The sequence below is a fragment of the Nothoprocta perdicaria genome, unplaced genomic scaffold, assembly GCF_003342845.1.
Source record: "Nothoprocta perdicaria isolate Ctin4 unplaced genomic scaffold, notPer1 scaffold_111, whole genome shotgun sequence".
NCBI classification, from domain to species: Eukaryota; Metazoa; Chordata; class Aves; order Tinamiformes; family Tinamidae; genus Nothoprocta; species Nothoprocta perdicaria.
In genome coordinates, this window is record NW_020454217.1 from 51,742 (window position 1) to 64,540 (window position 12,799).

At 43.0% G+C, this 12,799-nt stretch overlaps 1 protein-coding gene across 1 annotated transcript; it reads right to left on the minus strand.

The window, feature by feature from the left end:
• Nucleotides 1-2,593: 2,593 nt before the first annotated feature.
• Nucleotides 2,594-7,554, minus strand: LOC112958058 (bone morphogenetic protein 7-like). The gene is made up of 5 exons (XM_026051867.1): nucleotides 7,245-7,554; nucleotides 6,885-7,024; nucleotides 5,485-5,601; nucleotides 4,120-4,321; nucleotides 2,594-3,042 (listed from the first exon to the last, which is right to left on the minus strand). Exons 1-5 carry the CDS (start codon nucleotides 7,552-7,554, stop codon nucleotides 2,594-2,596), a joined length of 1,218 nt encoding a protein of 405 aa, XP_025907652.1.
• Nucleotides 7,555-12,799: the final 5,245 nt, after the last annotated feature.

The following is a 12,799-nucleotide window of genomic DNA, read 5'->3' on the forward strand; positions in this document are numbered from 1 at the left end:
ATTCCAGTTAAATAATAGCAAGAATATCACAAAAAAAAAAAAAAAAAAAGGACCTGACTTGTGCCTAATTGTTATTCTAATTACAAGTCCTGCTGTAGTGTAAATTTTTTCCCTTGGCATTATTATGAACCTCATTTCCTTACAAAGTCCAGGATAAACAATTCCAATATATTTTGTTTTAATTATCAGAGTTTAATGGAGCATAATGAGACTATGTTGAGTGGTGCAGAAAAAAATAATAATTTAATGCGTGCAAAACTACTGAGTGCTTCTAGCTTGACTGTGCATATTTCACCTATTGTGGTGCAGCACTTCGTTAGCTAATATTCAGTGTGCCCATCATTTATTTATTAATTATACCTGCTTTTCAATGGAAAAATCTGTCTTTTTTTCCTGGCATCTGAAACAAGAGGAAACCCATTAAGATAGTCTGGAAAAAGTGGGCAATTTTCTGAGTTGAGCAGCAAGAGATGCAGCAAATATGCTGCTGATGGTGCTTGAAGGAAGGTTTACCATGTTACAGATACAAGACCAGGGTGTGCTGGATGCAGAAACCGTTCCAAACGCAGCCCCTCTCCCAGCAGTACCTCACAGTGCAAACTTGAGGCTTCAGTTTGTTAAGATCTCTACTAACACAAGCATTGATAATATGAGCTGAAGTCACCGACCCACAGTGACCTTGCCTGGGCTCTCACTCTGGACACCTTTTCCCGGTCACAAGCTATGGTTCCTGCAGATTGAAAATCCCACAGCCATCTTTGCAGTAAAAGGGAAATACAGCAAAACGACATCCAGGAAAAAACAACTTAGTAAGGTAAAATTATGACCTTTACTCTTCCCAAGTCCCTTTGACTGAATCAAACAGACAGGAGAGGCTAATAGCCCCATTGCATTAGCAGTTAGCACCACCCAACTACTAAGCACTTCACCTTACTAAGCAAACCATATACAAAGATAGGTTTTTTTCCTTCTTCTACACAGAAATTCTACTTAGGCCAGGGAGTATTTTACCCATTTGACTGGGAAGCCATGACATTCACACATGCACGTTTGCACAGAATCCTGCACACTTCTGAGGGGTGGCTCCTCCACCTCACACTGCTCCAGGCTGCATGTCCAAGTAAGTACATCCGTTGAAGTCACAGGGAATGACCTCTCTTCCAGAAAGAATTTGATCATAGCTTTAGGAAGAAGGTTCAAATAATAAGACCAATATTACATTGTACACTTTTATTTGAAAATTTATATTTTATATTACAGATTAAGTTAATATACTCAAAATACTTGTTTTTTTTTTAAATAAAATTATATAAATCAGTATTTACAGAAAAACATTTACATGAATATTTTTCTGGTAACTTCCCCCCCCCCCCCCTTTTTTTTTTAATCTCACTGGAGTGAAAAATTCTCCATAAACTTTCTGTCCATGGGAGGTGCCCAGTGTCAGGTGTCAGCCTCTTTCAGTGAGCAACGGAGGCAAGGAACCTAACTGGGCCTAAGATACAGTTCAGTGAGCTGATCGGGGAGCTGCTGTGGTCTGATTGCCTGCATGAAAATGTAACCAGACATCAAGAAGGCAGGGGTCCTCTTCTATGCCTGTGTCCTATGTGTCAAGGAAGAATGAAAGGGACTTCCCTTTCATTCCCATGAAAGTTTCATCTCCCATGAAACTTTCCTTGGACACAGGAGCAGGGCACCATCCAACACGTCCTCACAGGCTTCTCAGGTTGGCTCTTTTGCTTCCTTCCTCCTGTGCGATACGGGTTCCTAGTCAAGCTGAGGATATTCAGTGTGTACAAACACACACTGAAACACAGGCTCTGTTGTCCCAACACACAGTTAAACAGTTACAGCAGAGCACAGTGGAAGAAAATGAACACAAAGAGGGACACTTGCTGGCCCTTCATTATGCAGAAGAGCAACCCTCCAGACAGAAGCCACATTTCCTAATTCCCACATAGCTACTACCTCTATGTTCCCTTGGATTTCTTAGTGGGCAGCAAGTCCCAGATGGACTCCATGTCCCTCTGCGTTTGGCAGATAGAAAAGTGGCGTGAAGTGCTGTTCTGGCAAATGCATAAATTGCAGATGGAGGCCTCTGGTGAGAGCTCTGAACAACTTGTCCCTGCAAAAGTTCAAGGTAGGAAGGAAGAAGCCTTTTGGATCACACAGCCAAAGCTGAGTACTGAGGTTCTGTTACTAAGGGAGCTGCACCCCCATCTGGCCTTGAAGCAGGAGGAGATGACTGTTGAGCTGTCTCCATATACTAAACAGCACCTTTGGTTGAAAGTTCACTTCACGTATTTGGATTCTTTTACACAACAGCCCTAGTTTCTCATGTCTTCCTCTGGATCTTAGGCAGTCAAACTGCTTTCCATGCAGGTCGGCACACCCACGGGAAGCCCATAGCTCTTTGAAAGGCAGCCTTACACTTCTTTCCACATGGCCACAGGGTAGGTTGGTGGATCGGAAACACAGCTGAGCTGCTGGCTCTCTTGCCCCATAATCTGAAATGCCATTTCTCTTGATGTCTTCAGCAGCAAATGCAGGTACATGTAAAATGCAGGGGAAAAAAAGCATGGGGGGTGCCCTGTTAATGACATCCACACCTTGTTGCCACCATGTCTTTATAATTTTTAAGGACCACATTCTCTTTGTCATCAAAGTAGAGAAGATTGAGGGACTTCAATTCATCTGGCACACAGCATGGTGTGCTAACATCTTGAGACAACTTGAGTGTATGGACTATGGACTGGACAGTTGCATGGTTGGTTGCGTTTTGATTTTCCCCCAAGGGAAACAGACAGGTCCCTCTGCAATAAAAGGCGTTGTAGCCACTCGGGTAAATGATCCACCCTGACCAGCCGATAGCGCGGAAGTCCACGTAGAGCTCCCTTCGGTGACACGCTGCTCCCTGGCCGGTGGTGGAAGGCACTTCGGCCGCCCGAGGTCTCCTGCCTGCGTGGTCGTTGTGGCCGTCGACGCGAGTTTGGCGAGGCACCCGCAACAACGCGTTAGTTCTCACAGGGTTCGGCTCTGGTTCTGAAAGGAAGTTGTTTGTTAAAACTTTCTCAAAACAAAACTACCTCTTTTCTAAGCACAGTAAGGTTAATGTTCTACAAGAAGGTCTATCTCATGAAATTTCATCAAATTCTTTGGAATAGAGTCCAAAATGACAAACTGTGGAAGTGCTGAAAGGCAGGTATATCCATTTCAACTGTATTTCACAAACTGTCCATCTTTCCCAAAGGGGAATTTCCTGTTTGTGGCCTGAAAAGCCACAGCTCATCAGAAATATAAAGCAAAAAATCACAGCCTACTACCCCATGCAATGCTTGTTACTGACTAAACCTGAATCTAGGATTCCCTTGTAATGTCTGTCTTTAATGTCCGGACACTTTTGGAAACTGATTAAAAAAATGACAGTGACCTGTTCAATTTTATTTTCAAATAAAATCATTTTTGCCCCTCCTCTCAGGTTTTCTCTGCCGTGTATCAGGCTGTAAAACCCAGCCTTACTTGGTTTTATTGGAAGACCAGTGGGAGTGGTAAGAGAAGAGACTGTTTGTAATTTAAGGGATGAGGGCGTTGTCTGATGAAAGCAGCCTTAGTCACAATGCTAATTAGTCACTGAAGTTAAATAGGTGCTTAAACACCAAGGCAAGGACAGAGAGGCTTAAATTGCTTATCTAACAACCCCTTCTACTCTTCAAAATTGCACTTAATGATGCCATGTTTAGTCGCATTACCGGCATTTTAGAAAACTTTTCCAGGTCACCGAGGTTTCTAGCCTAAACTGAATTATACATTTTGGACAATAAGTATATGTATAGAAATTCCTATCATATTTCAAGCAAAATAAATCAATCTGGAATAAAATATTTCCTGCAAACATTCTTTTTTTTTTTTTTTTTTTTTTTTTGAGGAAGGTAGAGGTGCCTTATAGGAGTTGAGTAACCTACCCACAATTTTATCAAAGCAAAGTGGTCAGTGATAAAGCTGGACAGGCATTCAACATTGCAAGTAAATACTGAGGAATATTATCAGGCAGCAGAAGGCATTAGAAAACGAATAAGAATTTCATGTGCTAAAAAGAGAGCTGTTTTTCTATGAACCTACTTGCAGAAGAGGGTACAAAGCTGGAAGACCTCCGTTTGTGACTGTTTGTGAAGAGGACAAGGAAGGCATTTCTGCTCTCCTGCAGAGCTCCCTGGCTCTTAGCAAACTTCACCAGGTTGTGCTCAATTCTGTTGTTGAAAACGTGTGTTGTAGTTATCAAAAAGCCATGGTTATAGCTGCTGTTTCCAACCCATTTGGAAACCTGGTAATGAAAATGAGATGAGAAAATATTACTTCAATAACCCCACCACAGCATTAAGGAATTTCCATATTCAGAAAAGGGAACAGACTGTGAGAGTATAAGAACATACATATATTATCACAGATGTGAGGTGGGAGTATAGTTGAATGGATTGAATTTAACACTTAAGCCAATAATTCAACATTTAAAAGTAAAAAAGACAGTATATATTTTTCCAAATTATATTCTCAGGATTTTTCCTGATAATTTCTAGCACAGATCAATCTGTGAGTTAACATTGACATTATAATTTAATATTTCCCAGCTTTTGCCAGAATTTTATTTTTATTAGTAATCAAAGTTTCTACATTTTCTCCAGATTTTTACTTAGTACTATAAACACATTTAAATGTCTCACATATACACGTGACTTGAAGAAATTAACTTGCTATCAAGCAAATTTACTTTACCTAATTGTTATAATTGTAGGCTAATAGATGAGGCCAAACCATTCTCAAACAAGGCTAACAATGGCCTAAGATATAACCCTGCCAAACAGCCAACCACTATGTTGAATCTGACCTTAAAGCTTAAAAAAAATAAAAAACACTATCAGAGATTATATATTTAAAGCTGAGATTTTTTTTTCTAAAATCGTTTTTGTTTGCTATTAAAAATAATTCAGACACTGACAGTTTAAGGATATCTACAAAAAATCTTTTAAACTAACATTAGGAATTTTATAGCTTAAATGAGAAGAAAAATAAGTCAAACATTATAAATTCCGGAAAAACAGTGTTAAAGCCCCAAAACAACCACACTTTTGCTCTGTAGCAATGCCACGAGGACAAGAAAAACTAAAACCTACTATTGCCCCACCTGCAACACCACCTGCTTTGGCAGCATAAACACTAACATGTTTTAATCATAACGACATTTTAGCCTCACGTCCCTTTCTGACTTTCTTTCTGGTTCTGGGTCTTCCTGTCTGTGCTGCCGGCAAGTAAACATCTCTAATTTATGTAGCACTGCCTGTACCTCTGAGTGAGGAGGCTAAATCTGTCTGTTTGCTGCCACCCCAGGGCTCGACTTGACCCAGCATAAAGGCAGCACCGAAGTTGTGACCTGTCCATTATCATAAATGGAGTTTGAACTAAAAATGAAATTCAAATTTCTCTGCTTACTGTCTGTGTGACATTGAACACTTCCCAGCCCTCCGTGTACAATGACAATAATCTTGAGGCAATGAGGTGCTTTTTCTGCGGCTTACTTCCACTCTCCAGGAGCTCATACACTTCCACCTACAAAAGAGGAAAACCACCAAACTGGAGATGAAATTTTTTTTTTCCTTTACAGTGTTAAAAAAAAAATAGAATCGGGATTATAGTAACTTCTACCACATCACGGGTGAAAAACTATTCCGGAGGCCCAAATTAGGCAAAAAGTTGCTTGTAGCAACTAAAGTAAAAGCTAAACAAGGACCACAGGCACAAAGAACCCCCTCGACCCATCGCAGGGGATGACACAAGCATTAGTGTCACAGAGTGATGAACTGCACCAGGAAACAGATCCAAGCAGAAACCTTTTCCCTTCTTGCCAGTCAGTTTTCATGTGGATTAGGGAACTTCGGTGGCTATTGAAACGCTTGCGTTACAAGCAATGAACACTGCAGGGTGGGAACAAGACACTGAGGGGTGGGGAAGGAAGAAATATGGGTTTAATTGATGTCTTCTATTGTTAGTGGAATTACAGCCTAACAAATAAGAGTATTTATTTTCAGATCGTAATGAAAAAATTAAATGTGCAGCAGAGCATTTATAGTTGCACATAGTCCCTAAACATTAAAAAAATTAACTCAAAAAGAAGCGTGCACACATAGAAAAATATCTTGACCAACCTTTTCTTTTTTTGCACGTATGGCACCACTCTGTGCCTCTGCCCTCAAGTTTGCAAAAAGACTGACTGCAGCTTTTGTCACTGGAACAGGTGAGCTAAACTTTACAGTCCAGGCTATTTTCCTACGATTACCCCTGCTATTTGTGTGATTACAAACACACACAAAAATAATACTCATATATATATTTATATACACACACACATCACTTTTTTGAGTTTTTATAAATGCACACACACACATGTATATATACAAACTCTTTTTTTTTTTTTTTTTTTTTTTTTTTTTTTTTTTTTTTTGGGTGGTGCAAGCAGAAAACTTTGAATCTGGGTTTCAAAATATCTCAGTAGTCAGAAAAGCAAAAGTATGAACTACTTTCTAGGCAAAAACACCCTGACAGTTACGCCAAGATAAAACCATAGATTGTAGTATCTGCAGGGAGAGCTCAGCAACAGATAGCGAGAAGCGGAACCCGCTGCCTAAGTCCACACCGACGTGCAGTCCTCTGCATGCTGGAGACGGAGAAAGGCCCTGCCTTTTGCTTTGGGGGCCATAAACAAGCACACAAAAGTAAAGTAGGTTTATCCGCTAGGTGTTCACACTAATCCCTTTTCTCTTTCTCATTTTCTTTCAGCATTATTATCAACAAAAGCCTAATTTACTTAATCGAGAGATTATTTCCCCCCTCACCTTGCAAAAGTGCGACGAATCCGACCTCCTAGCCAGGGCTTTCTTCTTGAGCTTGAAGACTCTGAACTCGGCTTTGAGCATCTGCTCGCCCCTCTCCATGGCGCTGATGTCGAAGTAGAAGTGATGCTGGTCTACGAGCACTGCGGAGGGAAGGCGCGTTAGGCGCGGGCTAAAACCCCACTGCACTTTGCACCGTAGCGGTTAGATCTGCTCAAAAGTGGGTTACAACTGGTGACCGCGGGCAGGAGGTGGAAAATAAGCCCGGGTTCCCCAGCAGAGCCCTCAGAGCACGGAGGCTCTTCCCGCGGGGGAAGCGCGGAGAGGCTCCCGCGGGCCGCCCCGTCCCCGTCCCCGTCCCACCTCGGTCCTCGAAGCTGCGCACCACGTTGCCCTGCAGCAGCCCGGGCGCGCGCGTGATGCCGTTGGCGTCGGCCACCTTGTTGAAGAGGTCCACCATGAACTGCGGCGGCTTCTTGCGCGGCAGCACGTCGGGCGGCAGCTCCTCGATGTCGAAGACCTCGCGCAGCCGCTGCAGGGCGGCCGCCAGCACCTCCCGCCGCGGCCCGGGCGCCAGCGGCAGCGCGGCCGCCGCCGGGGGCCGGCTCGGCAGCCAGGGCAGCGCCAGGGCCAGGGCCAGGACTAGCGGCAGGCGCGGCCTGCGGGGCGCCATGGGCGCGGGGAGGCTGCGGGGCTGCCCCGGGCCCCGGCCGCGCCCCGAGGGGCCGCGCGCGGAGCTGCCTCCCGGCGCTGCCCCGAGGAGCCTCCGAGCCCCGGCTCGAGGGGCAGCCCCGCGGGACGAGCCGCTCTCAAAGCCCCGTCCCGAGGCGGGCTGCGGGAGCCGGAGCCCGCGCCCCCGCTCCAAGGCCCTAAGCCGGACCCGGCGCTGGCCCGGGCGAGGGGGTAGGAACCGCGGCCCGGCCTCCAGTACAATGGGCAAGAGCAGCCACGTTTCAAAGCAATTAGACACGGCGGGGAGCGGAGGGGGAGGGAGGAGAGAATGTGTAAACACACGCATTTAGAAAGTCTTTTCTAAAACTTCACTCTGAAACAAGCTTCCAGTAGCAGTTTTTTCCCCATGATTGATGAGAACTGCAGCAATCAGAGCAGCAATCATTTTAAGGCAGCTTCTCTTAAAGAACAATTTTAGATACCTGATTGTGCCACATAACCCAGAATCCCTAGGATTTCCAGAGAAAGAAAAAGGAGAGTAAATTGTCTATCAGGTAGAAATGTCTCCTGGCTCCTTTCCTTAAGGCACCCTCTGTGATACTAAGAGGCACTTGCACCATGTGAGAAGTATGCGGCAAGGAGCTAGGTGGGGAAGAAGTGGCACATCTGTGCCAATTAAGGGTATCAATCCACTCTTACAACTGGCCATTTGAGGGAGAGGGAGAAATCATTCATTCCAAGAGTTCTGACAGGGAAACTTGCTCACCTTTTGCTGCTTTAAGGCTCAGGTTCCTGGGGCACTCACTCAGCCATGGGTTTTTCAGCTCCAGACACCCTCCTGCTTCCATCCTTCGAGCCTCCGGCTGTTGCTGTAGCCACGTGGCTGAAATAATTTTGAAATAGTTATTATTGCATTTTTCTCCCCCAGCAAGCCAGTTTGCCATGTGAAGTGCAAGGGCTGATGGAAGAAAACAAGAAGCACCTCTGGGTTAATGAAATCATTTTAGAGAGTTCTATTGCAGCACATACTGCAGCAAGTCTAAAGCCAATGTTGATTCTCAAAGCTCTCCGTTGCCTTGTAAGGGCTGTAATGGATCTCATCTAACAGCAGAGCTCGTTTAAGTAAAGCCATTGCTACTACCTGCACCAGGCTATTGAAGGAGACTGGTAATACACGGGGAAACCATCACCAGACTGTTTTTCAGTTATCCCAAAAGCTTAGTTTCCACTCAACTGTTTCTTTACATGCTCATCCTCACAAACACCACCCTGCCCTTGGGCTTCTTCATTTACAACCAGTATCTTCCCTACACGTATACTTCCATTCCTTCTCCCATGGTGCTGCTTCCAGACATTAATGTCTGGAAATGCGTAGCTAGGGTTCCCGAACAACCTTAAGTCTGCCCTAGAGGGAAGGATTTATGAAAATGTCCTCCCGTTTAATATAAGCTGGGACCACAAACAATGAAGTGCCTCAATCATAGTAGTACAACTGCAGATTTTCCAGCCTACTGCTAGCCAAACATAACCCACTGAGTGCTGTGTTCTTTTATTTTCATATTTCTGATTAGGCAAACAACATAATGAAAGCCTCGCTCCCTATTCTTTCGTAAGCCTGCATGACTCACCACTTATGTAAGCCCTGCACCGGAGCGGGTCTTGCCTTCCCGACGATCCTGCCTACTGACTGCAAGGAGCGTGAGGCTTCAACCACCTTGCTCTGCACAAGCAAAGCAGAGCTCGTCTTACGTGTGATGAACAGAGCAGCTCTGGGAAGCCAGGGGTATGGAATTTGTAGGGATACTTGGTTAGTGACATAACATTCTAGGCAAATTGTCTAAAATATTCAGTATTCAGCCTTGTCCTTCTCTCTTTCAAATGAGTGTATAAAGAGTTGGTCTATAGATTCCAAAAATCAAGCATAGCTTACAGCTGAGAACAATATGATTCTTATATGGTCTCCCTTTTTGATGCTTTCTCCATCTTCGATGCTATTGTAATTAATATGGGACACCATGAAAATATGGGATAATATGGGACACTACTGAAATACCATGGCTATTATTAGCCACATGCTATTATTAGCAGATAGAGAAAAGTTTATTTAGGAGCTTCCACCAAGCATTTCAGAGTCTTAACAATTCTGGATATGGATAATGGATAAATGAAAGATACAGAGATAAAGAATATACTTCCCCTTAATTTACCAATATTTTTTTCATTTTAGCACCACCAACAAAACTAGTGGACAGAAGAAGCTGAAAGTTGCTTTTTTTCTCCCCACAGTTGCCCTGACACTTCTCATACACTCATTGTATCCAAGTTCTGTCATTCTTAGCTCAGTGACTCGCTATAGATATCTTCTTTTCTGGAAAAGAAATGAAAAAGACTGTTTTCTGCTTGCTCAATACAGCTTAAAATATTGTAGTCCTCACTCTGGCTTTTGCAGGCAGGGAGAAAGAAAGCACTCGAAGCACAGAAGTTCTCTCATCCACATTTAAAAATGAAGAGAAGAACGACCTCTGTCAGACTCGACCTTGCTTGTAACTACAGTAGAGGCAGCAAAAGCATTATTGCCAACAGGAATTAGGGATTATCCTCTGAGTCTCAGGTGAAGGAACACAACTATACCACATCAGCAATCCATGTGAAGTAGGAGTGTTGACCTCACCCCAGAGCCTAGAATAGCAGTCCCTGAAGGGGCAGGTAGATTGAGAGCACTACAGAGCTTGTAAGAGTATATTCAGCATTTAGCTTGAACATTGGAACAGGAAAATTATAAATGGCCTTAAGTAGCAAAGAGTGTTTTTACCATGTACCTAATATATAAATACCTTTCCCTGAGGAGATAAGCTCCCAAGCGCAGACTTGCCAGCACATCCTGACTCCAAGGCATGTGCCCTACTCAAGCCCTTCAAGGAAGTGGACTGTCAGCATTTTGCATGATAGTTTTGTGCAAAGTACAGTTGCTGAAATCATGTTCCAGAAAGTAAGATGCTATATTATCTCTGCTTTTCCAGCCAGGTCATCTTTGCACTCTGCCATCACTTCCTGGAGCATCTCCCAAGGCTCGAAAGATTTCCTGCCTTCCCTAAGGGCTACACCTTGGTTAAATGTGGGAAACAAAGCGAAAAGGTAGTAAGGCACCTCACCCAAGGTCACCCAGCAATTAGTGGCATTTGAATCAGCTTTCTCTTAGAAGATCAAAATAGGTAGATTATTTCACATTTTAAAGCATCTCAGTGACTATGCATGATGATGTACTTCTCTCCCACCAAGGCTGGCTTCCCTGTAAACATCACCCAAGTAGAGGCTAATTGGGTAATCTTGTAGACACAAACCCTTGACTAGGATTGGATCCAGCTGCACCCAGACTCCTCTCAGGAGAAGTTTTGAAAGTCAATTTTGTCAACTCAATTGCTTAAACTCCTGATTCCTGTGACATCTTTCTCCCAAAGACGCATTCTGCAACCATAACTATCATGGTGCTTTTTCTAGTGATACGGGGCTGAATGGACATTTTGTTTCAGTCAAGAGCATCCAAAAGAGGCAATGTATTTCTCTAAAAGTAAGCTGTATCTTTATACTGATTTTTTTTTTTTTTTTTTTTTTTTTTGGTGATAATTTCCAATGAGTAACACTAAAAGGTCTATTGGAAAATTCCCCTCCTTGCCACAAAGCTGTCACGAAGGCTCCTCTGCCTCATTTTCAGTTACACACTAACATCATACTTTACTGAAAAGATTTTGTGCATCTGCTCTCTTGGTAAATGCCAACCACTCTGCTTCTGTATTTTCTTTCCATACTAGTGATGGAGCACTACTGATCCTAGTAGTATTCTTTCACCACCAAAGTGAGCTAGCTGCTAGAGGAGGTAAAAGACCTATATTCAATTTTACACTACATATTTATATATATTATGCAGTATAACCAGCAACTCATATGTAACTTCATTATGTTGTGATTAGCAAGAATGTGAAAAATCAAAACATAATTTAAGATCAACTGTTCCAGTCACTGTCATCATCATCTACTAGTCAGATTTTTGAAAAGCACATCTCAAAAAACTGTCTGCAATCCAGTGAAGGTCCTTCTTTGTGAGGGAGAAAAAAAATCAACCAAAGCCCCCATGCAACAGACTATTTCTTTTCAATAACATAGCCATGGATAACGGTCCTTTCCATTCAGCCGAGTCAATAAACACATGCAAATTGGAGAAAAGTCAGCTTGTAGTGATTGTGCCAATCATGCACATATAACACCCCCTTTTCCATGTCGCAGATATACCTTTTTTTGTGTTTCTGATGAAAGCTTTCATCAGAAAGCTGGTCTTCAAGAAATGGCATAATAGGTCCATCATTGGTAATATATTTACAGCAGCTAAGGATCTGAAAAATTCTTAGCTTTTAGTTGTTCATAAAACCCTTCAGCACTTCATTTCTTTGAACTATTAAGTACTTGTTCTTTAACAACAAACCCACCATGTCCTTCTGGTAAAAACAAACAAACAAACAAACAAACAAACCCCTAACCCTTCTGCTGCAGCTCCTTGTAAAGAGAATAATTACCCTACTAATACAAGTCAAGATCAGCTAAATTCTATCCATTTTGGAATCAAAAGAGTGCAAAAGTGCAAATTAAGAGTGCAACTGTCTATAGGTGACTCCCAGCTGAAACCAAAGCTTACAAATATGAAAGCGCCATTCTTCACAGGTTTAGTTGGGAGGGTCACATTTCTTAGCTGTAGTAGACTCATTTCTCCACATGGTGTAGCCCTTTGAGAGATGCTGAGCCAAGTATCAGGTTGTGGATTTAGAAATACTCCCTTCCATTTTTATTACGATTTACCTCCATCCTTGCAGTCAGCATCTTGCCAATACTTCTTGTTGCTTACTTGAGACACACACACACCCCCGCCAGCACAACATTCACTTCTCTGCAGGTTTGAGTTTGCACTCGGGTTTCAAGGTTAGTTTTGACATTAGAAATGAACTGTATACAGCCAACTCATGCAAACGCTCAGCAAATGGATGAACAAAGGAGAACAAAACAAAACAACACACATCTGAAAGCATGCAAGGGAGGAAGGGACAGAAGTGGGGAAAAGGCAAGCAGTTATTCAACTTATTAAACAAACTTTCCTCCCCTGTCCCCCTTTTTACATTTATGCCTTGAAACTAGAGCAAGCATTATGATAATTTCTAACTTTACCTGTTGACATACGCCACATATTTAATCCAGCAAAT